Genomic DNA, 19,498 nt, shown 5'->3' on the forward strand with positions numbered 1-19,498 from the left:
AAGCATGGACCCCTTTTAAAGGTCACATTCTTATAGATAATCCTTTCCTTCAACCTCTCCACCTCCCCATTATGCCTGGCATGGTGCCTCATGTGTATAATCCCAGCACTTTGGGAGGCCTAGGTGGGCAGATAGCTTGAGCCCAGGAGTTTAAGACCAACCTGGGCAACATGGCGAAACCCCAGCTCTACAAAAAGTTTAAAAAATTAGCCAGGCATGGTGGTGCCCAACTGTAGTCCCACTAATCTGGAGGCTGAGGTGGGAGGATCACCTAAGCCCAGGAAGTGGAGGCTGCAGTGAGCCAAGGTCACACCAATGCATTGCAGCCTGGGTGACAGATGAGATCTTGCCTCAAAAAAAAGAAAAAAGAAAAAAAAAAGGAGGATCAAGAATTGAATAGCAGTCTTTCATGTTTAAAAACAATTCAAAGGAGAGTGAATGTTTGTCTCCTCTTAATATTGATAAAATGAAATGGGGTAAATAAAATGAAGAGATTTATATTAAATGCTATAAATGCTGATTTACAACATTACTTTACTATAAAGGTGCTTTTCCCAAATTGTGTACATGTTAGTATATATGAATAAGATGAAGAATATCCTAACTTAAAAAAATACGAAGTAAAGGCCTGGCATGGTGGTTCACACCTGTAATCCCAGCACTTTGGGAGGCCAAGGTAGGTGGATCACGAGGTCAGGAGATCAAGACCATCCTGTCTAACATGGTGAAACCCCGTCTCTACTAAAAATACAAAAAATTAGCCGGGCATGGTGGTGGGTGCCTGTAGTCCCAGTTACTCGGGAGGCTGAGGCAGGAGAATGGCATGAACCCAGGAGGCAGGGCTTGCAGTGAGCCGAGATCACGCCACTACACTGCAGCCTGAGTAAATGGGCAACAGAGCAAGACTGTCTCTAAATAAATAAATAAATAAATAAATTTTAAATTTAAATTTATAAAAGGAAGTATGTTAGCTTATTAAAGACTGAGAAGTTCTGCACATGAAAACCTGTTTTCAGCATTACTACTGTGTTTCCCAAACATGTTTGATCACATAAGTTTATTCTTCCACCTAACAATAACTGCTATTTCATGGAACAATTTGAGAAATGATACTCTAAAGAAATTAAGGTTACCATATACCATGCATATGCCCTTGGTTTTCCTGTGACTGGAAGTTTAGCAGCAGTCAAGCTGTATGATAAACATTTTGTTGATCCTCTAATCCATTGTGAATCATTCATACTAGGTAAAAATTAATTATTTGAAAACTCTGAAAGTTTACAGTATAAGAAATGGACAAAGTGATTGAATCTAGGCATAATGGAGCAATGAAACTATGTTCACACTTACGAAGCCACTGTACAAAACATTTTTTCCAGTTCTTACCTTTTTACAGAACGCTCTGTCCTCAGATAACCTATTATAAAGCAAAATCTTTTTAATTTTTTTCCTGAAAACATTGACCTTTAAGTCATATCATGCACCATGTCTTCTACTTATAGTCTTCAAATACTTAAATTCCATGAAAAACAAAATTTTGTCAGCTATTGCTTAAAATAAAGATAAGACTTTGAGGAAAACAAACTGTCTTCTATTTAAAAAATGAAAAAGAACAAAAGAATACCTTCCTTCTGATTATCATAGAAGCATTTTGAGCATGTATTTGCCCCTCATGGGGCATAATATCCTTTAATCATCATAACAATCCTTTAAGGTGTAAGTATGGGCCATGTCTGCATATTATAGATGAGCAAATAGAGGCTTAGAGCTTAAATGACTTGCCCTTACCCAAGGAGTCACTAGAGTAAATGGCAGAATCAAGAATAACTCTCAGGTCATTTTGTCTTTAAAGTACATGCATGTAGCCACTGTTGTAGATAGCTTAAGAAATAAAGCATGGTACAAAGTATAGGGGAAAATCACACCTTTCAAATCAGAGGTACTTAAAATTTTGTTTCCTGTTTTTTAATACAAAATAGATACACCAATTGAGTTCAAACTGTTAAAATTTTGTATGCTATCATGTTTTACCTTCTTGTCACTAAATTTCTTCAGAAACATTTACAACTATAATCCTTTATTAAAATGATCATCATTTCTGGTTGTTTCTCTAGTTTTCATGTCTTTTTGTTTTCATTCATTTAATGAAATCATAACCTTTTTTGTTTTTACTGTTTGACAACCATTTCCTCATTGATTTCTGTCACATATAATTCATTAATTTAACAAAAAAAAAAAATCTCTTCAGTAAGTCTATGCCTCATTGCCGTAGCAAGGCTATTTCCGTTTAAAAATTACCAATAAATAAAAAAAAACTTTGCTGAGAATTACACTGTGTTGTAAATTCGTAAGAGACACTCATGTTCATTCTTTTAGCTGTTATACTAAACAGTGAAAATTTCCCATATCTCCTGGCTATTTAGGTCTGAAAGCCAGCTTATTGATTGAGATTATGAATCTCTTTGCTGGACCTATTTAATTAAATGTACAACTTATTTAACATGGTAAGGTGTAGTGAACTCTAGGTATCTAAGATCATTAGCAATTTCTTATCTTGCTGTAGCTGTGGTTCTTATGGCCTTTGTTTTTTCAGTTTATAAAGTATAAGTATAGTGCCTACCTTGTCAGAATTTGAAATCTCCTGTTGTAGTTTTAGTCACAGTATCTTATTCTTAATTTATCAGTTTTGATGGAAAAAAATTTAAACAAATTGATTGGTTTGTCTGCAGTTGATTGTAATCATTCTATTTTTAATATTTTATTGGTGTGTCTTGTATTACAGTAGTAGAAAACTGTTTTTGCTTATTTCCTATAGGTTGTAGATATGCTTTATATGAGCTTTCTGATAATGTAAAAAAATTTATACTTACATGAATTGAAAATAATAACATTAGATTTTAAAGAGCAATTGGTAATTTTTATTTATCAGTAGCACGGTTCTTTTTCCCTTTATTCAGATATGAAGTAAATTTTCAAGATGGTATTGATTGTGGAGGTGCATACATTAAACTCCTAGCAGACACTGATGATTTGATTCTGGTATGATATTTTAATATTTAAGAAAACCTTATTAAAGTTAATAAGTATTTTTAAGGAACAATTGATAAAAGTGAACATTTTTATCTTCAACTGAAATTGAAAAGAACTGTAGATATCTTTTTTCAATGTGAATTTATATAGCTCTTACAATTTGCCTTCAAGTTTTATATAAAGCTGTGTTACTTGAAGGCATCAATTTTATAATCTTTAAAGACATGAAAAAGTTTACCATGTCTGTAGGACAAAAACTTCGTGGTACTTATAAATTCTTTTGAAATATAGCTTAGAGTTATTTTCTTTACAGAATAAGACTCTTGTTTGTTTAGAGAAGTATAACAAAGTAAAGCAGTGAAACAAAATGGCCAAAGAACCAAATTAAAAGAGGTTAGTAACCCATAGAAAGTAACTAATTTTTAAAACTTTTCATGATGAAGTAGCTTTATACTTCTAAGAGGTTGTATTAGGAACATTGGAAGGTTGGGGATATTTCTTACAGCCTTCTCCTGTAAATGGCTGTTTCAGACTTTCTACATATAACAGAAATACGATAGATGAGACATCAGGGGTATGTTTTTCAGAACACGTGTCTGTACATAAGCTATGAAATGTGGATGGAAGACTTTTTCATATACTACTCATTATTATTAGGATCAAGTGAAGGAGAGACCATTGTAGTATATGTTGAAGCTCTTGTTTTAGATGAACACTTGAAGGTAGGATGACAAAAAAATCTAATGCCGAGTATTTCTATAAGCACTTTATCTGATTAATTCACTTAATTCTCAGAGAACTCTTGTAAGGTAGGTATTACTATCATCTCCATACTTCAGAGGTGATGAAATGGAGGTACAGAGAGCTTTAAAAAATTGACTCATGGTGACATACAGCTAGTTTAAGTGGCAGTGATAGGATTTGAACCCCAGTATCTGACTCCATACCCCATGCTGTTAACCACTGTGCCATGCCAAATAAAGAGAAATGCATGTCCCCCTGTCTGTTTTTATGTCTGAATAAATCTCTCTTCATCTTGTCCTCAGAGGGTCATTTTCTGATATCTTCCTAAATAATAGTAATGGGTAACAATTTTAGTCTTAAGGCCATAAATATGCTTTCCCCTAATGCCCAATTCTCTCAATAAAATATTAGTAATATAGATTTACATAGAGAATTGAAGCATATTATGATGTTGCTAGAGTATTTTCAGCTTCTTTCCTACATCTTCAGGAAGTAGTGTGTACTTTAAAAAATCTATATTGAAGTAAAATTTGTTGTTTTTCCACGTCCTTTATTGTCACTTGTATTAAATAGCTAGATCTTTGGTGAATTATCATTTAATATATTTTTGTAAACTCTACCCATTGGATAGAATACAGAAATTCATTAAATACTCTTTGATTCTGGACTAATGCCAACACTCATCTCTCTTTGAAGGAAAACTTTTATGATAGAACATCCTATATCATTATGTTTGGACCAGATAAATGCGGAGAAGATTATAAACTTCATTTTATCTTCAGACATAAACATCCCAAAACTGGAGTTTTTGAAGAGAAACATGCCAAACCTCCAGATGTAGACCTTAAAAAGTTCTTTACAGACAGGAAGACTCATCTTTATACCCTTGGTATACCCTTTCAATTCATTCATGTATTCAAAAATATTTGCTGACTATTGATATATTCATGGCAAGTGCTTTACGAGAAAACAAACATACACCCCATCCTGAAGGAGCTTATCTTTTTCAGAAAATAGGACACGTATAATGACAGCACAGGTAGAAAATAAAGTGCCATATAAGAAAGAGAGATAAGGCACAGCTAAGAGTTCACAAGCAATATTACTTCCAGCTTAGAGACTTGGAACAAAGCTAGGAAAGATTATATTTGAGCTCATCTTGAAGTACAGATAGAATGTGGAAGACAGTAGGGTGAAAGGACATTTTAGACGTTGTGACAGTGGTGCTGTAAGAACAGAAAACTAGAAAATAAAAAGGAAGACGCCCTTAATGCCAGACTAAAAAGTTTAGACTTTATCCTGTAGGTAGTTGTGATTATTGTTATGTTCTACCTCGTGTTGGTTGTGGCATGTACTTCAAAAGGAAAAGCATTGAGCAGCCATATATTAATATACTTAGGTAAATAGGAATTTGCATAGCTATGGGGGTGAGGGACATTATAAGGAGTTGTTTCTCCCATTCTCAAGTATAATGTCTGTAGAGCTCTGGTGGGCCACTATCAAAATCAGAGCATATTGGAACCTAATAGGACATTTTGAAATGGCCCTATCGGCTTCCTTTCTCACGTCTCAACTCCACCCAAGATTAAAGTATTTCAATCTGTTTCCCTAAATGCTGCAGTTGTAGAAACATTCATTTTGTCTGCTAGGGCAATGCCCATTTCATCTTCAATATCAGATGTGATATAATAAACATCTTTATGAAATAATTGAAAAATAAAACGGCATTTTGGGGAACACCAAGTAAACTGTAGAAATAATGAGAAAATATAACTAGAAGAGAATAAATGAATTGTTTGTGTTATACTTATAACACTTTAAGATTGTATCAAAAAAATTAAATGCTGAAAAAGATTAGCTTGTATCTTGTAACTATAAAAGAGTGAAGCTGACTCATTATGAGTCCCAGAACAGAGCTATTTGGTATTATTTTTTATTTGAGAAGTAATGGAGCATTTTATTGTAAAAAATGCAGTTTAAAACAAAATTTTATCTTTATTTAGGAAATATATCTGGTGATTTTAGAATATTTTGGTTTACTACATTGGTTATTCCTCTGTTTCTGGTTGGGAAAAAAGCTTTACCCATGGAGTTAAGGGTAGTTACATTATTTAGAAGATTATCTTTAAAGTGTACATCAAAATGATAACTATAATATATTTAAATTTGTCCTTAGTGATGAATCCAGATGACACATTTGAGGTGTTAGTTGATCAAACAGTTGTAAACAAAGGAAGCCTCCTCGAGGATGTGGTTCCTCCTATCAACCCTCCCAAAGAAATTGAAGATCCCAGTGACAAAAAACCTGAAGAATGGGATGAAAGAGAAAAAATTCCTGATCCTTCTGCCGTCAAACCAGAAGACTGGTAAGCAAATAATTCGGTAGCAAAGCATTATTTGGCATAACTAGGTAACGAAACAACATGTAAGTGAAGTTTACAACTAATGAAGTTTATTGTTTTAAACATCAGAACTACTTATGTTTAGTATTTTGGGTGAAATATATTCTAACATAGATTTTACACTTCCCTCCCTGTTAATATTTCTTTATTTCTATTGATAATGATGTTGCATTTTTCAATATATGTTTATTTTTTATGTTTTCATTGCTGTGGATAAAAAAATTGCATAAATCCAAAATACCAGTGCTTTAATTTTCAGTCCTAGTTTGATCTTTATTGTACGTATGTGAGAGACCGAGGTGGGCAGATCACCTGAGGTCAGGAGTTCGAAACCAGCTTGGCCAACATGGCAAAACCCCGTCTCTACTAAAAACACAAAAATTAGCTGGGCATGGTGGCGGGTGCCTGTAATCCCAGCTACTTGGGAGGCTGAGGCAGGAGAATTGCTTGAACCTGGAAGGCAGAAGCTGCAATGAGCCAAGGTCGTGCCACTGCACTCCAGCCTGGCGACAGAGCGAGACTGTGTCTCAAAAAAAAAAAAAGTACGTTTGCCCTGAAATGAGAGAAACCACATATAACTGCCTCATTCTGATTGTTGAAATGTGTTAGAATTTGTTTTACAAAGTACTAAAAGAAATGCTCCATTAAGTTTTAACTTTTGGTTGCTCTGAGCACTCAGAGACTCAAGATGACATTGATATCAGGCAAACACAAATCTGTACATTTGTAGAGTTCATTTTTTCTGTTTATTTTGTAATTCATTTGGAAAATCATGAAGTGGCCTCTTGTTTAAAATGTCTATCTTTCTGTAATGATGAAAATTATATTAGTAGTTCAGTACTTTATGTTTACATACTTTAGAATTTACTAAGTGTTTTGTTTTTGTTTTTGTTTTTGTTTGAGACGGAGTCTCGCTCTGTCACCCAGGCTGGAGTGCAATGATGCGATCTCGGTTCACTACAGCCTCTGCCTCTGGGTTCAAGCAATTCTCCTGCCTCAGCCTCTTGAGTAGCTGGGATTACAGGCGTGCACCACCACGCCCGGCTAATTTTTGTATTTTTAGTAGAGATGGGGTTTCACCATGTTAGTCAGGCTGGTCTCAAACTCCTGATCTCGTGATCCGCCCACCTCAGCCTCCCAAAGTGCTGGGACTACAGGTGTGAGCCACCACACCAGCCTAAGTGTTGTTTTTAAAGTGAAAATACTAGAATTAAATAAGCGGGGTTTAAAAAATTATATTGAATAGGGAAGAACTTTCCAAATATAAAATCCAAGAATCCTTTAAAAATAAGTTCAACTACATGAAAATAAGTGATTTGTATATTGCAAAAAAAAAAAAACAACAACCCTCCGTAAACTATTTCAAAAAACACACAAGAACCAGGAAAAATTATTTTCAATCATATAGCTGACAGAGAGCTAATTTCTTAATATAAAGGTGATGAGCTAAGAAAAAATAGTTTTTATGTATCACTTATGCTACTAAATGTACATTCCAAGTTCAGTGAGATACCAATTTTCACCTATCACATGGGCAAAAATCAAGAAGTTTGGTAACACTCTTCACAAAGACAGGAGAAAATAAGTACTTTTGCATGCTGCTGGTAGAACTGGAAATGGAGTGTAACCATTATAGAAAGTAATTTGGATGCTACTATCAAAATTTAAAATGTCCATAATCTTAACAATTATATTTTCACAGGTAAGAAATGGCATATATTCTAGGACATTCACTATAGCATTGTTTGTATTAATAATAGTAAAATTTTGGAAACACTAAATGTCCTCCAAGATGAGATAAGCTAAATAAATTATGGTATATCCTCAAGTAGAAAACTATGCAGCTGTTAAGAATGAAGCCAGATATATATATACATATATATATATACACACACACATATATATATATATGTATATATATATATATGGTCCAGCCAGGCATGAGCATGGTGGCTCTCTCTACTAAAAATACAAAAACTTAGCTGGGCGTGGTGGCAAGTGCCTGTAATCCCAGCTACTCTGGAGGCTAAGGCAGGAAAATTGCTTGAACCCAGAAGGCAGAGGTTGCAGTGAGCCAAGGTCGCACTATTGCAATCCAGCCTGGGCAACAAGAGTGAGACTCCATCTCAAGCGAAAAAACAATAATAATAATGGAGCTCCTAGAACAGTCTTAACACATAGTAAGCATGCAATATATATTTGATGAATGAGTTTTTAAGTAACAAAAGCAAGGTCTAATATATTATGTATAGAATGCTATCATTTGTATTAAAAAAGAATGTATACTTGTGTGCATGTATGCATAGAGCACAATGGGGAATATGTACCAAAAATTGGCAAGTTAGCAGAAGATTTAGGTGGGTGGTAGATGAGGACAAATCACAGGCACAAACAAAAGGGAGGGAAATAATTTTATGTGGTACCTTCTGAGTGTTGTAACATATGCATTTTTAAACTTTTTGAATAATTAGTAATTAATATAAAACATTGTATTTACAGGGATGAAAGTGAACCTGCCCAAATAGAAGATTCAAGTGCTGTTAAACCTGCTGGCTGGCTTGATGATGAACCAAAATTTATCCCTGATCCTAATGCTGAAAAACCTAATGACTGGTAATTACTTTTCATCTTTAAATGTCAATTTTAAATGTTTCTTACGTGCATTTTTGTTACTAGTTTATATGACTGATCTGAGACTTGAGGTTACTGTATTTGCTTTAATATCCTAAGGAATGAAGACATGGATGGAGAATGGGAGGCACCTCAGATTCTTAATCCAGCATGTCGGATTGGGTGTGGTGAGTGGAAACCTCCCATGATAGATAACCCAAAATACAAAGGAGTATGGAGACCTCCACTGGTCGATAATCCTAACTACCAGGTAACAACCGCTTGTTCCAATTCTTTAGTGAAGTTAAAAAGGTTGTGATCTTTTCTGTTTAAATATCTAATTATCTATGTTAACTTTTGGAAGTTTCATTTTTAAGATGTCAGAGAAAATAGACCCCAACTAATTTATATTTTAAAAGTAGAGCATCAATTATTTAATTTTCTGGGGAAATAAATCACTTCATACTATATTCTTCCTGAATTATCAGTTGATGTTCACTTTGAAATAAACTTCTATTTTAGAAGTAAATATAAGAAGTAAATTCTGATCAAATAGACACACATTGTACATTTTAGTAATTAATGCCTGTGCTTAATTAATGTACTTATTCTTTAGTATTATTAAAATTCTGATTTTTGGCCGGGCACGGTGGCTCACGCCTGTAATCCCAGCACTTTGGGAGTCTGAGGCGGGCAGATCATGAGGTCAGGAGATGGAGACCACCCTGGCCAATATGATGAAACCCCGTCTCCACTAAAAATACAAAAAATTAGCCGGGCGTGGTGGTGCACACCTGTAGTCCCAGCTACTCGCGAGGCTGAGGCAGGGGAATCTCTTGAACCCTGGAGGTGGAGATTGCAGTGAGCTGAGATCGCGCCACTGCACTCCAGCCTGGCAACAGAGCAAGACTCAGAAAAAAAAAAAAAGAAAAGAAAAGAAAAAGAAGAAAACAAAAAACCCTGGTGCGATCTTGGCTCACTGCAACCTCTGCCTCCTGGGCTCAAGTGATTCTCCTGCTTCAGCCTCCCAAGTAGCTGAGATTACAGGTGCGCCCCAGCACACCTGGCTAATTTTTGTATTTTTAGTGGAGACAGGATTTCACCATGTTGGCCAGGCTGGTCTCGAACTCCTGACCTCGTGATCTGCCCACCTCGGCCTCCCAAAATGCTGGGGTTAGAGAAGTAAGCCACCGAGCCCGGCCCTGATTTTATTCTGATATCCATCAGACATCTTTTGAGTGTACCTAGCTTTTTATATTAAAAGTTTTTATGTTATCCACTTAACCCTCTAGTTTTATCTTTGTAATTATTTATGGACACGTTCTAACATTATATATATACAGTTTCATATTCTAATTACTCACTGTAGTTTTTATTAAAAGCATTTAACACAAAATATTTCTTTTGGTAAATATTGTTTAATGTCTGTCTCTTTTATTCTACTTTAAACTCCCTAATACAAGAACCATGTATGTCTCCATCATCTGGCATAGTGCCTGGTCCAGAATACATACATGTGATGGCGGAGTGACTCAATGAGCAATAATGTTGTTGAATGTATTTGATTTAATTGACAGTTTAATCATTTAAGATCTAATGGAAGTTTTATGTTGAGTAGTTGTGCTGAGATTCAGCCATACCTGATTAATGATATCTGTCATGGGTATATGTTAAATGGAGTAACTCCATTTTTGCTATACAATAATCTTTCTGATTTGGACAACTTGAGTAACATTTTGCAACGAATTTTACTAAATCTAAAAATTTGTCTAAAATAGACAAATTGTGAAATTTATTCACGTTTCTGTTTATGTTGGATTTTCCCTTTTCCTTTTTTTGCAGAATTTAAAATCATTATCCCTCATAGGAAACATCGGGTACACAGCAAAAAGAAACAAGATTTTATTTCCAGTATGTTACTAATGAATTAATATCAGTTAAAGTTTTCTTTTTTCCAGTTAGCATTGTGAATTTCATTCAACAGCAGCTATTTATTAAGCAGCATTTATAATGAAGTTATTTTATTTGAAAATGTCTTCAATTACTTTTTCTTCCAGGGAATCTGGAGTCCTCGAAAAATTCCTAATCCAGATTATTTCGAAGATGATCATCCATTTCTTCTGACTTCTTTTAGTGCTCTTGGTTTAGAGCTTTGGTCTATGACCTCTGATATCTACTTTGATAATTTTATTATCTGTTCGGAAAAGGAAGTAGCAGATCACTGGGCTGCAGATGGTTGGAGATGGAAAATAATGATAGCAAATGCTAATGAGGTATGGTGTTGACCAATAACAGTAGTGATATAACTATGAATAATGATAATAAGATTTGGTCTTGGTTGTAGGTTATTCAAATGGCTCTTTTAAAGGCAAATAAATGTGCAATAATTACTAAATGCCAAGGAAATGTGTTTGAATAAGTTTATGTAGACAAAATATTTTGCTTTTTATGTTACTTCATTATGAACTACATATGCATATGTAAGTCCTCATTTTATTCATTGAATTATAATATCTCTAATGGGATTTAATGCTTATTTACTGTTTATAGAAGAAGATTACTTAATATCTTTGTCATCTTGCCAATTCAAGACCTAAGTGATAATGATAATCTAAATATTACTGTTTATTTATTTTAACTATTTTTTACTTAGAGGAATGTACAAATAATTTATATTTTAACATTATTAAATTCTGTTCCAGTTTTTTCCCAAAATCTTTAACACTGTTTAGAAAAGGTTAAGCTAAATATTTCAACACAATGCATCTTAGAAAATATATCTTTAAATTCAGTTGCTATAAAGAAAAATTCTTACCTTACATTTGGTTCCTTGGGTTACTAGCGAAAAACCATCAAAAGAGTAGGTAAAGAGGGATTCTCGTTTTGAACCTCTTGTACCTAAAACATTTGATTTTTTAAAATTTTATTTTAATAAGAGAAATAATATTCTTATTGAGGGTCTTGTATGTGACATGTGTTTATATAAAAAAGAAAACAATTCTGAGGTATGATTTTAATAAGTTCTTTAAAAGTACAGAATGAATGATCACTTCAAATAAACCAGGTAATACATCCATAAAAGGTAGTTCTATTCTGAAATTTACCAAAAAGGAAAATTACCATTTTTCTTGCTAGTATGTTAGAAGTTTCCACTTTTGTCATAACATATCTTCTGCTATCAAGTCTCACTCAGTGATGCATGCTAATAATTAAATTAGACTTTACAAAGTATAAGGTGGGAAAATGAAACTTCTTTTACTTACAAGTTCATCACTCCTTAATGTAAAATGCCTGAGTAAATAAGTTTTTTGTATCTTGTGTTACCCAGTAAAGGTTTGTAAAATTTGAATTGCATTTTTGTGCTTATCTCATCTATAGCCTGGTGTATTAAAACAGTTAATGGCAGCTGCTGAAGGGCACCCATGGCTTTGGTTGATTTATCTCATAACAGCAGGAGTGCCAATAGCATTAATTACTTCATTTTGTTGGCCAAGAAAAGTAAAGGTAAAGAAAATTGATTTCCTTCAACTTTTTCCCCCAAATTTCTTATTGTTTAGGAGTTCTATAAATTGAGCAAGTGATTCTTAAAAGTAATAAACTAAATGTCTCATAAGTTTTACTTTCATTATGTATGTTATCAATTATTGCAAAAAAAAAAAAGCTTTTTCAAAATAGCACTCTGCCTTTAGTAAAAATATGTTAACTACCACAGAAGAAATATAAAGATACAGAGTATAAAAAAACCGACATATGTATACCACAAACAAAAGGAATACTAGAGCAAGAAGGAAAGGAAGAGAAAGCAGCCCTGGAAAAACCGATGGACCTGGAAGAGGAAAAAAAGCAAAGTGATGGTGAAATGCTTGAAAAAGGTAAGACAATGAGAGTGATTTATAATGGAGACCCTGGGTAAAGCTCATAAAACAGTATATTGCCTTGAAATAACTAGGTGTTACACTTGTTTATTATCAAGTTTATACATCTGAATCTCCCAAGAATATGTGACTGTGGCAAGAAGGAGTAATAGTCATCTGAGCAGTCACCCTGTTTATAGTTTTTGTGTTCTAGGAAGAAGGAGATTTAAATAGTGTTCAGTTGCTTCAGAGCCTAGCAGTTATGAATCCCATAGGCCATAGCTTTTTGCAAGGATGTTTCTTGGCTCTGGGAGTGTAGAAGATGAGATGGAGGGTGATAGAGGTTATATATAATGGCTTCTATAGAAAAGAAATAGATATAAAGCAGGTGATTGCAGCAACAAAATCAACACCAAGTCTTTCAATGGCTATTGTTAATCAGATGCTTACCATATAGAATAAATAATTTAATTAATTTTCTGAAAGGATTGCTGAACCTATATCCCCTTCCCATCCTATATTAAACTCGTGAAGATGTTAGAACTGAAGTCAGCATTTGGTGGCTCTCCACTGAGACCTCCTTACATGAGGTAAAAATAAAACTATTGATTTGCCCAGTGTCCCAAGTCAAATGTCTTGAAGCACAATGTTTAACTCACTTGATGAAATAGTTGACTTAAAAACACATGTGTGTCTATTTTTTTAAGAGAAAGTGTATATATACACACATATACATGTATAAATGCATGTACATGTATTTATTAGGATGGGTATCTAAAACAACAAATACTTCAGGTTGTAAGTTTTCAGCCTTATTTTTGTAACTTCTTAGTGCTGAGTATATTGATGTCTGGATCAACCTTATTTAGAGGACATTTAAGTATCAGAAGGGCCTGCTTGTATAAAGGTACTTTCACCTATACATGTAGTCCCACACTGGAACTACATGGAAGAAGTCAGAGTTGATTTTTCAACTTCCCTTTCCCCAAAGCCCATTCTTGGTGGGGTAGGAGTTTTTACTTTATATAGCTCCTAGGACATGCTTAATATCTTTTGGTTAACAATGATGACAAAAGTTGGAGGTTCTGCTAAATGGAATCCTAAGGAGGGTCAGTAACTGAAAAAATGCCTGATAATGTCCACAGAGAACAAACATAAGTAAATAACATATTGAAGATTAAAAGATCACCAAAAGTTAAAGGAAGTATTTCCCGAGACAGGAACACAGGAAAGATGATTATTTTTTGGTTTTCATATTACATACAGATTGAATGCTTAAGAAGTTTTTAAAACTTGTCCCCCAACTCAAATATGATGATTCATTTATAAAATATGACAATATAATGAGTATTTATAATTTTTAAAATTTTGAATGGAAGAAGTTTCTTCTAAATCTTGGAATAAATCTTGGAATTTAAATAAATCCCCTTTATTGTACTTAATACTTTTCAGTAGCAAAATTCTAATTTATTGAGTCTTTGCTTTTAATAAAATCTGTATTCTAGAAGAGGAAAGTGAACCTGAGGAAAAGAGTGAAGAAGAAATCGAAATCATAGAAGGGCAAGAAGAACGTAATAAATCAAATAAGTCTGGATCAGAGGATGAGGTAACAGAAAATAAACTGGTTTCTATGTATAGTTGTTATCCATAAAAAGTTCTTTCAATAAAAGCACCAATCTGGTTTATGAAAGAATTTTTGCCATATTTCTCTCAGCTTTTATAAGAGCCTCTATATTGTTTTTAAAACATATCCATAAGGAAGGAAAGACAAATACTATAATTTATATTATCTCAATGCCTAGTAAAACAGTATAGAGCAAGCCTGTGACGTACAAAATATGAAGATAGAATGTGTATCCAAAATTATGACTTTCTCATTGAAATTCTATTGAAAAGCATAATAAACACATTGTTTGAATATTTAAAAGATAATTGTCATTATTATAATTTTTATAGCTGTTGTAAAACATCCTTAATGTCTCAACATTTTACTCTCATGTTTTGAAATATTCATTCACTGGGTAGTTGAGTACTATCTGCCTGATAGGGTATTTTTCTCAAATCTTTAATGAATTTCCCCCACCCCCATCAGTCTACCCTGTTTTGTGTCCTGATATAAAATGGAACTTTGCACAATGCTTTTTTTTTTTTTGTAAGTTATTATGGAATGAGAAATCCAGAGTATTATTAGAGCCAGAGCTTTCTTTTTTCTTTTTCTTTTTCTTTTTTTTAACCCAGCATAAACCAAAAACCAGTTTTCTCTGGCCCTTAAAGAGCTGCATAGCCTTACCACACAGAGTCACCATGCTAACATATTACATTCCAACTACGTAGGTAGGATAAAAGTACAGTTCTGCCTGCTGTTGCATGTGATTAAATTTTGCTCCATTTTATCTATTTGAAGAAATCCTCCAAATAAATTTGCAGTTATTGTTAAGTCTTTCCTAATGTTCAATCAGTACACATACTGGCTGCTGGTCTTCCTGCCCTCTGAGGTTTTATAGGGACTTTGGGGACCATTATCTAGTATGAATATCCACATTTAGGGAGACCTAGGTGAAGACAATTTCTTCCAGAGCCAAGGTTTAAATAATCATTGTTTCTGCTGTGACTTTCTTAAAATAATACCTGCAGTCATTTACTTGAATATGTATTCTATTTACATTTATGTTACAAAATACTTTGTGTACCTTCAAAAATATCTTAATTACATCTTTCAGTCTTTCTGTCTTTTTATGTGTATGTCTCAGTGAGCTAGAATACATTGATTTTTGTATAGCCTTGAGAAATAACTATAACTTTATTTCATATAATACCTTCATCATAGCACTTGATTGATAGCACATATATTTTAGAGAATAATAAATATATTGTTTACTACTATCTACTAGTTACTTGTTATACTAAAAGAAACCTTTTTGTAATTATTTTTTCTAGATGAAAGAAGCAGATGAGAGCACAGGATCTGGAGATGGGCCAATGAAGTCAGTACGCAAAAGAAGAGTACGAAAGGACTAAACTAGATTCAAGTATTTTTAATTCCTGAGAGGGATGTTTGGCATTCTAAAATCAGCATGCCAGACTTGAACTTTAATCAATCTATGCACATCCTGTTTCTAATATCTAGCAACATTTTTCTTTCAGACATTTATTTTAGTCCTTCATTTCAGAGGGAAAAAAAAGCATCTTTGAAGTTACCTGGTCTTTGAATTTAGAATAAAAGTGGCACATTACATATCGGATCTAAGAGATTAATACCATTAGAAGTTACACAGTTTTAGTTGTTTGGAGATAGTTTTGGTTTGTACAGAACAAAATAATATGTAGCAGCTTCATTGCTATTGGAAAAAATCAGTTATTGGAATTTCCACTTAAATGGCTATACAATATAACTGGTAGTTCTATAATAAAAATGAGCATGTGTTCTGTTGTACAGAGCTAAATGCAATAAAGTTTCTGTATGGTTGTTTGATTCTATCAACAATTGAAAGTGTTGTATATGACCCACATTTACCTAGTTTGTGTCAAATTATAGTTATGGTCAGTTGTTCGCTTAAATTATAGATTCCTTTAAAGAGGTGCTTTGTTCATAAAATCACTGGATTATATTGTAGCATATTTTACATTTGAATACAAAGATAATGAGTTTTATCAAAACAAAATGATGTACAGATTTTTTTTCAAGTTTTTATAGTTGCTTTATGCCAAAGTAGTTTAGCCCATTCACAAAATTTCTTATGCATACATTGCTATTGAAAATAAAATTTAAATATTTTTTCATCCTTAATACCCTATTTAACAGGTTATTGTTGGGGAGGCTTTATATTATTTTCCTTATTACTAAGAGATTCTAATGGCTGATTTCAATTCATCATGTTTTTATTTTTATTTTTTCTTGTTTCCAGTGGGGTTGGAATGCTTTTGTATTTTTATCTTTTTTCTTTTTTCCTGACAAGTTTCAGTCTATTTTAAGTCTGTCATCTCATCTATGAATAGCTTCAAAGCTGCCACTGAGGAGCAACTATTATTACTGCTCTTCTTTTTAAATCAGTTACCATGTCACTGGACTATATTAAAATGGAGCTGTGTTGTTCCATTTAAAATATTTTATTTATGAAATTCTTATGTCTGGGTAACAGGGTTAGACTCTTTGGAAGAGGATCTAAATCTCTGAGACCACAGAACTATTTGAATACTAACTACCTAGAGAACTTTCCACATGTTAGGTACGATTTTGGATTCCTTCATAGACGTACACATACCCCATCTTTGGGCAAGCCCTAAACTATTATAGGTTCCCATACAACTCCTTCCCCAGTAGGTAAATTTAGAACTTATGAATAAGGAAAATAAGTCTCAAGCTTCTGCTTTTACTGAAGGAAGCCAAACATAGCCACTAACACTATTCACTCCTTACTTCAAAGAGTGAATTGAGAAAGAAAATAAGTTATTTACTCCATTGTTATACTCTGAACTTCTATAAATTGGTGGTAGAAAATCTTAATACATAGTATTTAGCCATACTTTGTATTTATTTAATATGAACTGAACACATCTTGCAAGCATTCTCCCTCTCTAGCTCACCTTGCATTTGGAGTGTAATAACCCTAGATGAGAGTATTTCTGAAGGTAAACCACTACTTCAGGAGATAACTTCTTTTTTAATTTAATGAAAACCTTCTTGCCTGGGAAGATTCTTGCATGTGAACATTTTTCTCTAAAGACTCTTTAAAGCTTGGTTTTGTTTTATTTTGTTTTGTTTTGTTTTGTTTACTTTCTTGGTTGCAGATTCATTTGTTTGGTTAAACTCCATAAGCTTGCAGTGGTAAAATTTGAGCAACTGAATTTGCCAAATCACTGCTAATTCCTGTGCACATACTCCTTTGTGGATGTACCGTAACTGACAGGTTTAACAAAACTAAAACTCTAATGTGTAACCTGTACTATATCCATGCAATAGACAGTCTTTCTTAATAATCAAATGGCTTTTTCCTTTTACTCCCTAATCTGACTTTATTGTTCAAAATGACTTACATCTTATCCATAAAGGAGAGAAATAGTGTATTTTGCTTTTCTTTATTTTAGTTTGCCTTTTCAGAGGCTTTTTAAGTTGATCAGTGTAAAGTAACGTCCCTTTTCTTGAATATTTTTTACTGATGGTCTTGCTTCCATTAATCATTTCTCCACGAAAACATCATGTTTCTAGAATTAGTCTTTTTGAGCTATCAGACCACATTTGGAGGAGAAACATGATGGAACTGCTTACATGTTAAAATGAACCACTAGAAATGAATTTAATGTATTTTAAAATTTCAGAATTCTAGTCCCTAAATGGTTTTGTATTTGTATTCAGTAGACACTATTCAGAATAGTTAAAACATAAATACATTACACTCTAGGCATCTGTGAACAATGTTTTGTTCTCTTTTCAATGTGGCTATATGTTCTAACTTTAGCAGGATTTAAAGATTATAAGATGGCTAAAGTAAGATAATTAAATTTTTTATATGTGATTTATTAAAACATAAAAGAATTTCTGCATACATTTCAACAATTTCTTCCCCCTCAAAAGTATATAACTCCCATGTATTTCCATAGTATGAGAGCTGAGTTTTGGAAATAAAATTATCCCTTATTCTGAAAGGTCAGATATGAGGCAAATTGATGGGAAAGAGAATGCATGGAAAAGTAGGGTAGTTTAGAGAAGATGGGCAACATGACAACTGGAAAAATGGGCTTTTACCACCCAACATAGTTATCACATATTTTGTGTTTGTTAAATGAATACTTTTTGGTAAAATTTGGGGGTATTTCCAAGTTTTAATAGCACTTGATAAGCCATCTATAATGTATACATTTTAAAACAAGATACATTATAAAATTGATTACAATGAATGTACAACTTTAGCTTCTGTTGTCTCTCAACCCACCCTTTCATAGGTCCAAAGGCCAACGGCCAACATAAAGTCCTTGTTACAGTAAATGTGCCTTTTTTGTTTTGTTTTTGTTTTTTGAGGAGACAGAGTCTCACTCTGTCACTCAGGCTAGAGTGCAGTGGTACCGTAACTCACTGCAGCTTTGAACTCCTGGGCTCAAACAATCTTCCCACTTCAGTCTCCTGAGTAGCTGGGACTACAGGCAAGTACCACCATGCCTGGCTAATTAAAAAAAAATTTTTTTTTTGGAGAGACACGGTCTCACTATGTTGTTCAGGCTGGTCTCAAGATCCTAGGCTCAAGGAATCCCCTTGGCTTTGGTGTCCCAAAGAGCTGGGAATACAGGTGTGAGCCACCACACCTAGCCTTGTAAATTTGTCTTTTAAATACCATTAATCTCTGATTTCAGTGAAATAAACTGCGGCTAGTTTTCTGATAAGAGTAAGAAGGAATTAAGTCTCTTCCAATTCTTAACCTTTCATATCTTCACATTATCTGTTCTTTCATGATTTACAAATGCTCTTAACAACTAATCCCTGGTATCCACTGGTAATAATTTTGGTTACATGCACATTGAAGAATCTGATGACAGCCACCACAGTGTTCAGGGAAAAACAAAATTTTTATTGGGCAAAGTAAAGAATGGCTTCACATTCTAAAGTTAAGATCAATTTCGCTTTTCTTTGGACAATAAAATTAATTTTAGATTTTATAATTCAACTATCATTTTTCATTTACAAAAGGGACTAGATCACAGGGAATAGGGACAGGAATAGAGATACGATATTAACTGGTTGGAACTAAATGCATACATGATTTTGGTTACTTTTCTACAAAAGGTTTTGTTGCTACAATTCCATAACCAGAAATCTCTGAAAAGTGAAAGGTTTTTCCCAGCATTTTGGTAACAAAACTCACCTGG

The 19,498-nt window shown here is 33.5% G+C and overlaps 1 protein-coding gene across 3 annotated transcripts in view; it reads left to right on the forward strand.

Moving 5' to 3' along the window:
• CLGN (calmegin) overlaps nucleotides 1–16,117 on the forward strand; it is a 32,447-nt gene extending 16,330 nt beyond the window's left edge. For all 3 annotated transcript variants that reach the window (XM_050790217.1, XM_050790218.1, XM_050790219.1), the window contains 10 exons: nucleotides 2,958–3,039; nucleotides 4,471–4,663; nucleotides 5,951–6,140; nucleotides 8,676–8,789; nucleotides 8,907–9,057; nucleotides 10,844–11,059; nucleotides 12,165–12,290; nucleotides 12,499–12,658; nucleotides 14,146–14,246; nucleotides 15,578–16,117. In XM_050790217.1, coding sequence (XP_050646174.1) covers nucleotides 2,958–3,039; nucleotides 4,471–4,663; nucleotides 5,951–6,140; nucleotides 8,676–8,789; nucleotides 8,907–9,057; nucleotides 10,844–11,059; nucleotides 12,165–12,290; nucleotides 12,499–12,658; nucleotides 14,146–14,246; nucleotides 15,578–15,658 — 1,414 coding nt within the window. In that variant the 3' untranslated portion in view covers nucleotides 15,659–16,117. The remainder of the gene's footprint in view (nucleotides 1–2,957; nucleotides 3,040–4,470; nucleotides 4,664–5,950; nucleotides 6,141–8,675; nucleotides 8,790–8,906; nucleotides 9,058–10,843; nucleotides 11,060–12,164; nucleotides 12,291–12,498; nucleotides 12,659–14,145; nucleotides 14,247–15,577) is intronic.
• Nucleotides 16,118–19,498: the final 3,381 nt, after the last annotated feature.

The sequence above is a fragment of the Macaca thibetana genome, chromosome 5, assembly GCF_024542745.1.
Source record: "Macaca thibetana thibetana isolate TM-01 chromosome 5, ASM2454274v1, whole genome shotgun sequence".
In the NCBI taxonomy this organism is placed as follows: Eukaryota; Metazoa; Chordata; class Mammalia; order Primates; family Cercopithecidae; genus Macaca; species Macaca thibetana.